This window comes from Leucopleurus acutus, assembly GCF_964270905.1.
Source record: "Leucopleurus acutus genome assembly, chromosome: 18".
NCBI lineage: Eukaryota > Metazoa > Chordata > Mammalia > Artiodactyla > Delphinidae > Leucopleurus > Leucopleurus acutus.
In genome coordinates, this window is record NC_139160.1 from 77,974,387 (window position 1) to 77,988,536 (window position 14,150).

Sequence of the window (14,150 nt, forward strand, 5' to 3'; positions counted from 1 at the left end):
GTCGGCAGCCTCTGGCCTCCGGTTCCTGTCGGACCGTCAGGCCTCCTTCCCCGGATTCTCTGCACCCTCTCCTGCCCGCTGGTTCTTTCCCCATCTTGCACTGGTCGCCTGCCTGTACTGCTGGGCGGAGCTGCATAAAATTGCCTTCTTTGTAGGTTGAAGAGGTTTGAATATCCACAAACTCACCGAACCCTGCACCTGGGAGAGCGTTGACATCTTAAGCAAACACCCTCCTGACCCAGCGGCCGGCCCTGGAGCCAGGTCCTGAGTGAGCTCACAGGCCTGGGATGCAGCCAACTCTGCAGAAGTAACCAGTGTCAGCCCGTCGGGGCTGAGGTCACGAACCCCCCCACCCCCAGCTGGACACACCCGCCAGCCCGAGAGCCGAATGTCAGTGGCATCCGTGTGTGACTCTGGGCTTCGGCTCAGCTGTCCCCCAGTGTGACTCGTCATCCCTGGCCCAGGGCCTGTCCTTGAGGCTCTGCGGGGCATCAGCTACTGAGCCATCCCCAGAGACTGCGAGAAATGTCTGCGTGCCCTTTGGCCCCAGCTGGCCCGCACGCCCTTCCTCACTCCGTGCACGGCCCACTCTTGAGAGCACAGCATCAGGTGGACGTGAAAACCAGGGGCCGAAGCGATGGTCCTAGAGCCGCCAGCACAGCGAGAGGAAAACCCTGGTGGCTTCCAGGTCTGTGGTGGAGCCTGTGGTCAAGGGCCACGTGGGGAGTGGGTGGGCACACAGGGACTGACGCGGAGGCCCGAGGCCGAGGAGAGCCATGCGAGCATGGACCTGTGGCCCGGACGCCACCCCGAGGGCCTCTGGGGCTGCGGAGAGCCAGTGGGGGGAGGTGACTGCAGAGGGAGCGGCCTCCTCTTCACTCCTCTCCCGCCGGAGATCACGTTCCTTTCGTGACACACCTGCCCTGGGCTGCCGGAGGTGTAGCAGGGGGCTCGGCCCTGGGGGGCGGCGGCAGACACAAGCTGAGGCGCAGACACGGGCACCCGAGCGCCGTGGATGCGGGAACAGGGCTGGCGGTGTGCCGACGTGTCAGTGGTGCCAGTGCCTCTCGGCTCTCTGGTCTTCGGGGTAGAGAGACCAGGAGCTGATTCACCGTGTGCAGTTTGTCCTGATGCCCCCCTGACCATGGCCCCTGGGGGAAGAGCAGCCCCCGGCCTCCGCTGACCCCTCCCACCCGACCCCACGCCTCAACGGCCGAGGCCGCACGTTTCCTGGATGAACAGATCACGTGTCTCCGAGTCGGGGATCCGGAGCGGACCGGTTTTAACGGAGAGCGCGTGTTGTTTTGGGCACGCTGAAGCGCGGTGCCTGCTGGCTGGTTCTGCACAAGCACAGGGCGGGCGTTAGGACCCCACCCTCCAGACCTGTGGGCCTCGGCCCTCTCCTCGGAGGCCACGCAACCCAGCAGTGGGCCAGGCACGCATCTCACGTTCAAGCACAGCCTGGAGAGGAGACGTTGGGGCTGGAGAAGGGCGCCCGCGGCTGAGCCTGTGAACCCGGAGCTCGTGGCCCAGCAGCTGGCGGAGGAGTGTGGCGACCTGCCTGAGACAGTGGCCTGGAGGTCGGGCCTTCGACCTTGACTCGGTCGGTCGGGAAGAAAGGACAGTGGGAGCAGGCGAGGCTGGACATACCCCGGGCGTGCGCCACGACCTCCTGGTAAGAGCATGTCGGGCCTGAAGACTCCTTTCTCAGAACGGTCACCTCTCAGGCTGTCAGTCACTCACTCGGCAGGTGTCCACCACCATGCTGGATGCCCGAGATGTCCCTGGGGCAGGAGGGGGCCGTTGTGGTCTCCGCGTCTCCGAGCGGTCAGAGGCCAGCCACCCTGAGCGTGATTCTGGAGGCCGTGCTCTGGGCAAGGACCCGCCTGAGGTGTGAGCCGCAGGCCGCGTGTCGGGGGACGTGGGCGAGGGCTGCCCAGGGAGGAGCTAGGCCGGCCCGGCCACAGAGGGCCTTGCCCACCACGCTGGGAGCTGCACCCCGATCTGCAGGAACGTCCGTGGTCCCAGCCCCTAGGCGGAGGGTGTGAGAGCTGTGCTCGCGGGACTCGTGTGCCAGCGCCAGCGGGAGGCCACAGAGGAGCTGTTCAAGGAAGAATTGGGAACCATCCAGCAAAGGCCAGGTCAGGCCCGGGACCACGTGACACACGACGGGAGCGCGGACGGGGCGCGCGTTGGCGGTGCCGTGACCGGTGCCCCCAGTGGCGAGAGCAGCTGGACTCCACAGCCTACCCTGGGGTGAGCGGCCCGGGGCCCAGGCTGGGGGAGGTCACATCTGCCTCATTCCCACGATGGAGAGGACGGAGCCCTCGCTGCCCGTGGATGCACAGCCACAGGCAGTCCTGGTCCAGCCCGAGGGCCGTCCTCTCCAGGTGGGTCGGCTCCAGGCTGGGCTCAGCCCCTCGGGTCCTTCCTGCTGGAGATCTGGTCCTTGGGGGGCGGCCTGGCCTCCCCCTCCCCCGGGAGCGCCACCTGCAGAACCAAACTCTGCGTTTTAACGAGCTCCCCCGGGGGCCCCCCTCGCCCTGCGGCGGCCGCCCCCCCACCCCGTCCCATTTTCCTTGTTCTCAGCCACCCCATCCCCCGCCCCGTGCCCCAGCCCCTGGCGGCGGTGTTCTGAGGTCTGGCTGCCGAGGACCTGGGGGTTCGCCCCTGGGAGGTCCTGGCCGGGTCCTGCGCCCCCAACCCCGGCCGTCCTGCCTCCCGCCCGCCCGGCTTAGGGAGCCACTGAGCGCGGGGGGGCCCCCCGCAGGGAGGGTCTGGACGGGCGACGGGGAGGGAGCCGGCGCTGTGCGAGCCCTGCCGCCGCCTGGCCGCACGGTTAACCGGCGGCGGGCAGAGCAAGGGAGCCGACCGCAGGCCCCGGGCTCGGGGACGGCAAACCCGAGGCCCCGGGGAGAGCCCGGGTCCTCGCGCTCCGGGCGGGCGGCGCGAGCATGGAGCCCGACCACGTCCCTTTGTGCGCCCAGCACGGGCGTTCCGGGCGGCCGGTCGCCACCTCCTGACGCTGCCGGCGGGCGACAGCATGACCTTAAGCCTCCTCTCGCTGCTGTCGCGGGACCTGTCCGCGCTGTGGCTGCTGCTGAAGACCCGCACAGGTGCGCGCCGGTGGGCGCCGTGGGGACCGTGCGCGCCGGGGCGGGGCCCCGGGGGTCTGGCGCGGCGCCCACGCCGGACTCGGGACTTGTCCGCGGGGTCCGGGCCGGGTGGCGGGCGCGGAAGGCAGCCTCCTGGGTGGGCGTGCCGCGCGTCCCTCCCCCCCATCCTCATTCTCATCCTCGGGCAGCGCCTGCCGGGTACCGGGCCACAGTCGCCGCTCCGCCTGGAAGCTCCTTTGTTCCGGCTGCGGGAGACCTGCCGATGCTGGGGGGTGCCGGTGGGGGCTCTCCACGCAGCGGGACCAGGGCTGGACCGGCGGGGGGAGCACCGCGGGGCGGCCTGCAGCTCGCGCTCCTGTACCTGCCTGGCTGGGGGAGGGTCACACCCGTGGTGACCGAGAACAAAGAGCTGGGCCCGGGAGGGCGCCCAGTTTCCTGGGCTCGTTTCTAGGGACGAGGGTGCTCGCTTGGAAGTGGTTTGTCGTGAGTTCATTTTGCGGTGGGTGCTTCTGCTAAGGCTTGACCAACAATGCGTTAAATAGTCTTCTGTAAATTTTAATGAATCAGCCGCACCCTAGCCTTCAGTGCATGAAGTTTCCGGTTTTATAACGAGGTGACCCGAAGGTGAGACGAGGGAATCAGTGAGTTTCCTGATGGACAAGGCTCAGGACGGTGACCGCCTGGGTGGCCAGGTCGGAACACAAGCTGGTACACAGGGTGAGAGCGTGTGATTCACGCCTGAGGTGGCAGCAAGGTGACAAGGCTGGGATCCTGAAAGGAACGCTTCCTGGGGCTTAGAGCTTAGAGGCTCGCCAGTGGGCGGTGCGTTCCCTACCGAATGCCGTAGTCTTCCCTCCTGCGTGGACCTGCGTGGTCATCAAAGCCGCCCCTTTGTTTCCAAGCTACACTCCTGCTCTGATTCTTATCACGTTCCCTCAAAAATTCTAGGTGTTTTTCTAACACGTGCTTTATTTTTAAGATAAACGGGCTCTTGAGTGAATGTCCTGAGGCAATTTGGGGTGCCTGAGGGGCAGAGGGCTTCTCCCCCTGTCTCTGGAAACCATCCACTGGTTTCCTACAGAAGGACGCGTGGGTCCAGTTTCCCGGAGTTGTTGGCACATGTGCTGGGACCTCTTCCTTGGTGTTGCTGGGGAACACTCCCAGGTGGCCCATACCTGGCTCTGTAACCGGATGCTGACTTTTATGAGCGCCTGGTGTTTGCGGACAGGTCGCTGCACCTCCTTCCTCACTTCTGATCAGGCTGCACAGGATGGGGGGCGGGGGGAGCAGTTGGCACCGGCCGAGCCGGCAGCTGGGCCCTGGGCAGATGGAATGGATGAGAGTCACGTGGCGAGGCCACAGCTCCGTCACTGCGTCCAGGGCAGCGGAGCCCGCAGAGCAGGACAGCAGGGCTGAGCCACGCTCCCAGACCAGGGCCAGGGGCTCCCATTCTGTCCCTTCTGAAACCAGCGAGGTCGCCAGGTGTGCATGACCCGCTGCTGCCAACCCCCAGCTCCCTCTCCGTCACCCCTCCTCCACCCCCTCCCCCAGCTCCCTCTCCGTCACCCCTCCTCCACCCCCTCCTCTCTCTGTCTCTGTCTCTCTCACTTGGTCTGTCTCGTCTGTCTGTCTGTCTCGCTGTGTCTGTGTGTGTCATTGTCTCTGCCTCTCCCCCGCAGTCCCTCTGTCTCTCTGTGTCTTTCTCACTCTCTGTCTCTCTACCTCTGTCTCTCTCCCCTGTCTCCTGTGTGTGTCCGGGGCTCCACAGTCAAGCTCCGGCGGGGCAGCGTCTGTGGAGGGCCCAAGCCCCACTCTGCTCTGAGCCGTCCCATCTGGCGGTCAGGGACCCCGTCAGCAGGGACCCCTGGGTGAGGCTCAGGGTGACATGCGCCCCCGTCCCTGTCGCCCAAGGCCCCAGCCTCCTCTGCCCTGTGCATCGTTGGTTCTGGTTTTGTGGGGGAGGGGTGTGTCTTGAGAAGGTTAATGCAGTTCCTTGTTGGGTCTCAGACTTATCGAGCTGCGGACACTTAAGAAGTGGGATGAGCGTGTCCACCATCGAGGGGAGGGCTTGGGGAGCTTCTGGGGCCCTTGCAGGAGCGCGGTGTGGGGGTCGGGGCCGCTCTGTGAGCTGCTTTTCGAGGCAGATATGGACAGGTCCCCGGGGTTCTGCTCACAGCCCCGCCTTCTGCCTTCGGAGCCAGGAGGGGCGGAAGGAGGTGGACATCCCTGCGCTTTACGGACCTGCTGCTTTTTACTGTTGACACGTGGTTGTTTTAGAAAAGAGCTGTCACACATCTCCTTCCTTTCCAAGCAGCAGTGGGCTCACACGCGTGTGTATCTGTGGTGTGTTCGTGAGACGTGTCCGACAAGCTGCCGGGGGCCCAGCGTGGCGGGAGTCTCGACCCAAAGCCGAGTGAGGGTGAGGCCCTGCTGCCGGCGCGCTGCTCGGACCTGCTGGCTTTCACTGGACCCCGAAGTGCTCACGTCCAAAGAGGGCGTGGTGGGGGTATGGCTCGAAGGGTGTGTGAGCTGCTGGCCGTCGGCCCCCCGGGAAGGCGTCACGTCCTCCACAGGCCCTCGAGGCACCTCCTGCGGCCTCTGCTTGGTGCGTCCTGCGGGGAGGCCGGGCCAGAGTGACCCCAGCCGCAGCCCCCCTCCCGGTCATCTCCAGGGCCCGGAATCCCATCTGGACCGTGTCCCTGATCCCTGTGGAGGCCCCGCCCGGCCGGGATGAGACGCAAACAGCACGAGGGCGGGTTCCACCTAACTGGCGCTGAGAGTCGCTGCTTTTGGAGCAGACAGGAGCCCAAGGGACTTCCAGCACAGCCCAGACGGAAGCTGGGGGCCTGCCTGGCGGGGCTGCTGTTCTGCTCTCAGACCCGCTCTTTCGCGGGGACGTGGGCCGCTGGGTGCATGTTTAAGTGGCAACATTAACTCATCAGGCAGGTGCTCTCGGGCCCAGGACGCCAGGAGGAGGAAGGTTTGGAAAGGACTGACCCTCAGGCCCTGGGCGGTGGTGGACTTTCGGCCGGGGGAAGAGCCGTGAGGCCCAGGAGAGGGACGCCCACCGTCTGGCCCCGGGGCTGCTTTGCGGGCCCGACCTGCAGATCCCCCGCCCCTTTCCAGCTTGGCCGGGCTCTGGGGGCTCCCAGGAGCCGTGGGGAGCCGGTGGGTGTCAGCAGTTCTGCCCACTGCGTCGTCGTAACCTTGGGCCTTCATGTGTGACGACCTGCCTGGTGGGCCGGCCAGGCTCGGGAGCCGGACCCTGGCAGGGTTTGCCCGGTGCTGCGCGGGGACGGGGGTCACTAGGACGAGCGTTGTTGGTAATAAAAGGTCCACGGAGATTCTGTTCCGTGCCAGCCCACACCCGATGCCCGAGCTTGGAGGCTGTAGCCCAGGCCCCCGGCTGCCCTAGTCCTCCCCGACCTCTCACCTGGCCCGCCTGCCGCCTGGCTCCCTGCTGGGTGTGTGAACCACCCTCATCCCTCCAGCCTGCTCTGGGCACTCAGGAGTCACTGCGCAGAGTGACGTGTAGTAAATTAACCTGCCTGCGATGTGGCCACGAGGCCTCCTGCTGGGCTTCCACCCACCCTCCCACCCCCGTCCTGCAGGTCTGATTCTAGTTCATCAGGGCCCTTCTCTAGGGAGGCCTTGCGCAGGCAGCCCGACCCCGCTTGGAGCTCCATGGTGTGGATGCAAAGGAGGCCCTCGCCCATGGCAAGGGGGCCCCTTCTGGGTCCTCTACGGGGCCCAAGGCCCCTTGGTCCAAGCGCACATCCCAGGCCCCAGCCCGGTGCCCACTCTGAACCCAGGGTGAACCCGGCCGTCCGAGCACGGGGCCGGACCCCAGCTCCGCGACCCGGGTGTCTGTGGGTCGGGCAGCAGAGACGGGGACACTCGGGTCATCTCGGGAGCCCTGGGGGCGGGCGGCCTGCTCTGGAGACACGTGAGCCGCCGCGCAGGTGAGGCGCACGCAGCGGGGGTGCCGGCGCTCTGGGATCAGGCGCTGGGGTGGCCCCAGCTGAGCTGAGACGCAGGACGGTCAGGCTGGGTGGAGGGTCCTAGGCGGAGCTGTGCCTCGGAGCAGGTGCGGGAGCAGGGAAAGCGGGGTGGGACCGTCCCACCCAGAACCCGCCTTTCCCTGTGGGCACGTCCCTGCTCTCGGTAACGGCAGCAGAGCCAGAAGAAACGGGAGAGGCTGAGGGGTGGATGCGGCCCTTTCCTGGCCCGACCTCCCCGAGGTGCAGTGCGGCCAGGTGCCAGGTCGCACGCTAGCAGCAGTTAAACACCCACCGCATGCCAGACGCCATGCTGCACGAGTGCACTGCCTCCCCAGAGCTAGATGCCGCAATTATCCTGATTTACAGACAAAGAGACCAGTTCAGAGAGGTTCGGTAACACGCCCAAGGTCACACAGCTCCCGCCTGCCCCTGGAGCACTGGTCCACCGCCCAGGAGACCAGGAACCCTGCACATAACGGGTGGTGATTCTGCAAAATAGAACACAGCCTCTGGACCAGGAGGTGCCCAGAGGCCAGAGCAGCTCTGTGTGAGCCTCGGGGACAGCGGACCGTCCTTGCTCACAGGTGGCTGCAGGTGCGCGTGTGCCCGTTCACCGAGGGCAAGGTCATTCTCCGCTCCGCCCACAGCTTCAGACCTTAGAAGATCTCGGGCCAGAATTCTCCTTGGGGGCTTCCCTGGGGGCGCAGCGGTTAAGATCCACCTGCCAACGCAGTTTGTCTGACTGCGGAGCCCTTCTCTCCCTGACTGGGGAGGGGCTCTGCCAAAGGTGCAGAGAAGTAAAGGTCTGGAGCCCCCCACTGTGAGTGGAGCCCCTGGAAAATGCTCCGTGCTGGCGTGAGGGTCGCTTATGCGCTGATGCAGGTCACTGATGCAGGTCGGGGCAGGTCTCCGCGTGCTTGGCGAGCTGCCTGGAGCCTGTGTTAGAGAGGATTCTGAGGCCCGCTAGGGCTCAGCCGTCTGCCATCGGCAGGCTGTGCGACGTCTAAGCCAGGTGTCTGCCATGCCCTGCGTCGCCCGGGACGTGGCGGAGGTGGTGTAGTTGACACCCTACGGGACAGGGTTCCAAAAGCTGTTTTTTAAGAAGTTGTTTGTAGCTCTGAAACCGCCAAGTGTGGGGCGTGAATATCCACGAGCCAGGCTGTGAAACGTGCGTGCAAGCTTCGTATCCGGGGCCCCTGGCGTGGGTGTGGAGCGTGCGCCCCAGGGCCCAGCTGGCTGAAGCTGCTGCCCAGGTGGTCTCTTCTGACGTCCAGAACCTTCACAGAACGGGTGTTGGTGAAGGGGCAGATGGAGACGCGTCCGGGGAGCCCTGGCCTCTGATTGGCTGTCCAGCGCACGGAAGGAGGGTCTGATCAGCGCCAGCCCCGCGGGCGGGTGGCCTTGAGAAGCCCGCACTCGTCTGAGGTCGACTGAAAAGGACATGGCCGGCGGGGCAGGGCGGGATGAGGGTTCTACGAGAGCCTCGCCGAGGCCCCAGGGGTCATTCCCATGCAGCCTGAGCTGCAGACACGACGCCGAGTAGGCCGTGGCCTCGGAAGATGCAGGTCTGCAGCCTGGATGGCAAGAGGCCGCTGGGCCTCGTCTGCATAGATGGTGCCTGCTGTGGTCCCCCAGGGCCTTCCGCGGCTCTGCTCAGGGTTTGTCCCTGGTGCCCATGCGGAAGAGCTCCTACGGCGCCAGCTGGGCCCTGGCTGGTTCCCTGAGCTCCGCCGGGGGTGCCCGGGAGCCAACCCCTCTGCTGAGGATGGGGCTTCCCTGAGCACGAGTCTGGTTAAGCATCTTCTCACATGGGGCCTTTTATTTTAAAATACATAAGGATTCACGTCTTGAGATCAGGAAATCGGGGAGAACAGGGGTGAACTGAGTTAACGACGCATCGTACGTGACGTGAAATGTTTGTGCCTAATCCAGTGACGCGTAACTTGTTAAAAACACCCAGGATGGCCTGTGAGAGAGGATTCAGCCCAAGTGAGTGTAGATCTCCAACACCCGAAGGGCTGAACCCCAGAGCCGTCCCGTGGACTACAGGTTGCCGTGGAGATGCCTCTCCCGCCCGACCAGGGACTTGGGGAGCTGATGGGTCCCTGCCTGACCGAGGCCGGAACGGAGCCTGTCTGGAGCCCCAGGCATCCTCGTCCCCCAGCTTGGAGTCGCCTCTTTGAGGCCATTCCTCCGCACACGCTCTGCTCTGGTTTGGGGCTTCCTGGGTGGGATCTCGGTAGACTAGGAATCCCACCCACGCGAGATGGTGAGGCCACCCCACGGACTCTCCACTTCGGACTCTGAAAGGGCATCGCGGGTGTATTTTGATAGAAAATAAACAAAAGCCTGGGGTGTGGATGTGCAGCCAGATATAAACAAGGAAGAGAATTAGCTCGTGACGGACTTAGTGGACTTTGTGGCCCAGGGCCTCTTGCCAGCTGCCGACCCCTCCGTCGGAGCCCTTCTCAGGCTCCTGTCCCCCCTTCAGCAAGGCGGGACCAGCCTCGAACACGAACGCCAGGCTTCTGCACGCGCCGCGGGCGTCCTTGACCCAGACCCTCGCCACCGGGACATGGATCTTCAGGGTCCACACGCCCTGCGTCTCTCGAGCCCCAACCCTGCACGTGTTCTCGGCCCAAGGCAGCGCTGGCATGCACGGTGCCGCTCGGAGGCCCTTCCCATGGGCAGCGCGGGCCAGATGCAGCCTGCTCTGCACTGTGAAATCCTCGTCCTAAAAGAAGGAAAATATGCGAGTCAGTTTGCCAGAGGAAGGAAGTTTGCTGCCGGAGTCTGATTGTGTTAAGATGAAACGGTGTGAAGATAAAAGGGTGGTGCCCCTCCCCCGGACTCTCCGATTGCTGCGCAGACCAGGACTCAGGGGACCACTTCGTGGCCAGAGATTCCAGCGGTTGATGTTTCTTCCCCTTTGTCCTCATGTAGAACTGAGCTGGGTCCCCGCACCACTGAGATGTCGTGAGCTCAGCGAGGGGTCATTCCCTCTGGCCTCTGACAGGGAGTGGGCCTCTGTCCCCTGCGGTGCTCCGGACAGAGCGACACTTCCAGACGGGCTCCCAGAGCTGGTGCCAGAGGGACCAGGTCAACCTGCAGACCCCGCCCCCGGCCCCCACCCTGCGGGAGTCGGAAGGGAAGCACTGTCCTCTCCCCACTGCACCCCTCCGGTCTCAGAGTGACTCTGTGCTGGGTAATTGCCTGGAGGCTCCGCTTACGTCTGGGCGACAGGAAAGTCGTTGTCGGGTGGTTATCTGTGAGGCCTTGTGTGCACACAGAGCGGGTCTGTGCAGGAGCTGGGCCTCCCCTGACCCTGACCCTGACCCTGACCTGGCGGGCAGGGCGACCCCACTTCCCGTCCCAGACCTCAGATGGGCCAGGCCGGGTACCTCCACTTCCTTCTCAACCGGCCGCCACCTGCCGCTCGAGTGCAGGATGAAATATCGTGGACGAGGCCCCAGCCTTTGAGGGAGAAGGAAGCAGTGCGCGCCTGACGCCGCAGCGCCTGCTGTCCACGGAGGGCGCGTGACAAACACCGTGTGCCTCGATGGCAGCCGGAAACTGCTCGGCTATTCTCAGCTCTCTGAGGGGCGGCCAGTGACCATTTAACATGTATGAGGTTTTGTTCGGTCCATTTGTCTGAATGGACCTCGTGTGCAGAGTAACCCTACTTTCAAACCTAAATTGGGTCATTTGATCTACGGCACAATATTAGGTTAGTTCTGCCCCAGAAGATTCACGGGTGGTGGGTTCTGGGGCGCGGCTGCCGTGGTGAGGGGTCTGCACCCACGGGGCCCGCAACGGGCAGAAATTCTGGAACCAGCCTGTGTGCAAGTCCGAGCGAACTTTGCCAAATTAGCCAGATTCCACGTGAAGCTCTGAGGAGTCATCGTCTGTCCGTTCAGCACGAGTTCTCTGGGCTCCTGCCCTGGGAGTGGGCCGGCTGGTGCCCTCCGCGGGGGTGCAGGGTGCTGTGAGGCCCCCGCCAGGCCAGGAGGCGGAGAAAGACGGCCCGAAGAGGTGGCATCTCGGTGACATCTCGAGTGGGATCGGACCAGGAAACGGGGATGGGAGAGGCATCCCAGAGCGGCGGCCTGTGCAAAGGCCCCGGGCCCGGCAGGACCTCGGCTGGTCGGGGCACTCGAAGCACGTCGGGGCGGCGGCCCCACGCGCGTCCCTCTGTGGAGGCAACTTAACATGGACGGCGGTCCAGCCAGTGAGAAAGGGCAGGGATGGTCAGGGGTAGCCGCCGTGCCCCTAGTACGTGGGGAGCCGCCTGCTGTCCGGGGGAGCTGGACACGGAGGGCAGACAGCTCTGGTGTCCACGGCAAGCTCAGGAAGGAGGAAGTGTGCTCGTCGGAGGGGCCACGTGAAGGCCCTGCCACTCGGAGCTGCTCGAAACCAGGGCTGAGAATCTCTGCAGAAATGCCCGTCGGAGTCTCGATGTGGTCCAGGGGGGTCTGCGAGCTGAGGGCAGTCCTGCGAGGCCTGAGGAACTGCCCGTCCCAGCGTCCACGCCGGCCAGGGAACTTGCCAGCTAGCAGCGTCCGTGCTGTTTTCTGCAGCCCTCGGCGTCTCCTTTCCAAGCTTGAGGGCGACCCCACTTCCCCGGGGGTCCGTCTCAATGACGTGCTTGTCCCCGGCGGGCAGAGGCCGGATTTGAGGAGAACAGGGTCCATGCTCGACAGTGTGGGCAGCGTAAAGTCTGGCCTCCCAGCCTCCGGTGCAGCTGCCCGTCCATCGCACCTGAAGTGTGTTCTAAATAAATGAGGCGTGACGGCCATAAACCACCTCGTCTGGAATTAAAAACATTTCAGGTTTTCTTTTAGCACTTGTTTCCAGCCCTGTTTTTCTCCCACAAAAGAAAGCCACTGGTGAGACGTTTCCCTGCACAGGGGAGGTGGCATGGCCCCGAGCTGCCCGTGGAACCGGCAGAGTCGTGGCCTCTGAGTTTTCTGAGTGTGACCCGTCATTCGGTCCCTGACCCTGAACGGGCTGCGGCCGTGTCGGGATGAGTGGACACGGCCCCCGTCACGTCCTCGTCAGCACCAGGCGGTCCCGGGGCAGCCAGCCGTGGGTCTCGGCAGCTCCACGATGGCAGCCGGGACCTGGGGACCCGCCTGTGCGTTTAATTGTGCCACCGGCCCACGCTCCCTGGTCTGCAGGACGGAGGCTCATCTGCTCGGAGGGCGTCCCACTGTCTCCGTGACCTGAATCTCCAGGCCCTGGGGGCCGGGGTCTTCTTCCGGGTGTAGGAGAGCTGACTTTTAAGCCATCTGTGAGTCGTAGTCTCTGTGGAGAAGTTGTGTCAACACTGAAGGCTGCAGACTCTCCAGGACACCCGGGTCTGGGGACACGAGACGTGGGCCGTCACTCACGTGGTGCCCACCTAGCAGCAAGAGACACAGGTCCGCGAGGGCCCCCGAGCAGCCCGGCTCTGTGGCCACCTGCTGGTGCCCCCGCACGGACCCAGACCCTGGCCGTGTCCGGGTTCCGCCAGGAGTCTTGCTAAACCTTTTGTTTCTGGTCAACGCCTCCAGGCTGTGACTGGGTCACTCGGGGCCCTGATCTAGGACTTGCGGCTGTCGGTACCGGGCTGAGCGCCCTGCTCAGGGTCAGTGTCAGGCTGGGGTGAGGCTCCAGGCATGTATGTCTGAACCCACTGCCATGGCCAGGTTTCCACTCTGACCAGTGGGTTGTTGCATAGACGGCAGGCGAGAACCCCAAGGGTGGCCCAGCCACTCCCAGGACGTCGGTAGGTGCTCTCAGACCAAAGCGTGTCTGCTCCCCCAGCACTCATCTCGGGGTCAGTCCTCCAGCTCCGGTCCTGGCCCACTCCCCCCACCTCCCCTCTGCCCGCCGGTCCTTCTCTGTCCCTCTCTGTCCCTCCGTGTCCCCCCCCCCGTGCCCCCGTGTCCCTCCCTGTTCCTTCCTCCACTCTCTCCACCTTTCTCTGTGCTTCTGACACACACCACGCTTTAAATACTGATGAATCACTCAGCGCACAGCTTTCTGTGCTCTGCGAAACAAAGGTTTCTCTACTGGAAACTGGAATCCCTTTTTCCAGGCCCGTGACCGCTGGGCCCTCGAGTGTCTGCGGTGGGGCTGACCCAGACGTAGCTTGGGAGGCCATTTCCTCCAAATGACAGCGTGTTTCCGTCTGCTCTGCTCTCCCCGCAGATGAAATCATGCACCACGACATCAGCCCGCTCTGTGCTGCCGACATCCAGGACCAGCTGCAGAAGCGCTTTGCGTACCTGTCTGGTGAGTGCGAAGGCCAGGCCATGTGACGCGGGCGGGGGAGTGTCTGCTCTCCAGGCGGTCGGCCTCCTGGCCCTCCGTGACCGTGTCGTGGGGCCTGGGGACAACCCGCGCGGTGCGGCCCGCCCCCCCATTGCACCGATGCCTGTGATGAGGGCAGCTCAGAGCCGGCAAATGCCGGCCAGGGGCCAGCTGGGTCCCCAGGGGGGCGTGGCCCGACTGCTCCTGGCTGCGGTCTCCTGGATTCCAGAGCTTTCCTGGGACGGGGAGGAGGTGCAGGTGTGGCACAGTCACCCCCGTGCAGTGTCCAGGGCCTGGGCTCTGGCTTCCGTGGCTCCGCCTTCTGGGAGAAGCCCCTGGGGCGCCACCGACAAGGGCGAGGGGCCGGCACTGCCCACAAGCCTGTCCTGGGGTCGCTCCGTATCTCCGGCCCCTGTCCACCTGCCACCCTCCCCTGGGATCCGGGCTCTGTCTCCAGCCTGCAGGGACATCTTGCTGCCCTATCCGGCCGGCCCGGGTGCTGGTGCCTCGGGCCCGCAAAGGCCGTGAGCATGGCGCGAGAGCAGTGCCTGGAGCAGGGCGGCGCCGCCCCACCGGGCAGGCCCGCCCCCCGAGGCTCGCTGTGCTGTCGGTCAGGGGCCCGAGGTTGAAGGCCCCTGCTCGCGGCCCTTCCCCTGGCCAGCAGGTTGGGGTCTCTCCTGAGCTCCGAGAGCCAGTCCTGCGCCCCCGGGCTCACCTGCCCACCCCTTGGTGCCAGGAG

The 14,150-nt window shown here is 64.9% G+C and overlaps 1 protein-coding gene across 1 annotated transcript in view; it reads left to right on the plus strand.

Moving 5' to 3' along the window:
* Window positions 1-3,043: 3,043 nt before the first annotated feature.
* The window catches only part of MCF2L (MCF.2 cell line derived transforming sequence like), a gene marked incomplete at its 5' end in the record, with an annotated part of 59,696 nt that continues 48,589 nt past the window's right edge, over window positions 3,044-14,150 (plus strand). Inside the window, 2 exons of the mRNA XM_082859262.1 lie at window positions 3,044-3,116; window positions 13,310-13,393. Of these exons, the coding sequence (XP_082715388.1) occupies window positions 3,044-3,116; window positions 13,310-13,393 (157 nt within the window). The remainder of the gene's footprint in view (window positions 3,117-13,309; window positions 13,394-14,150) is intronic.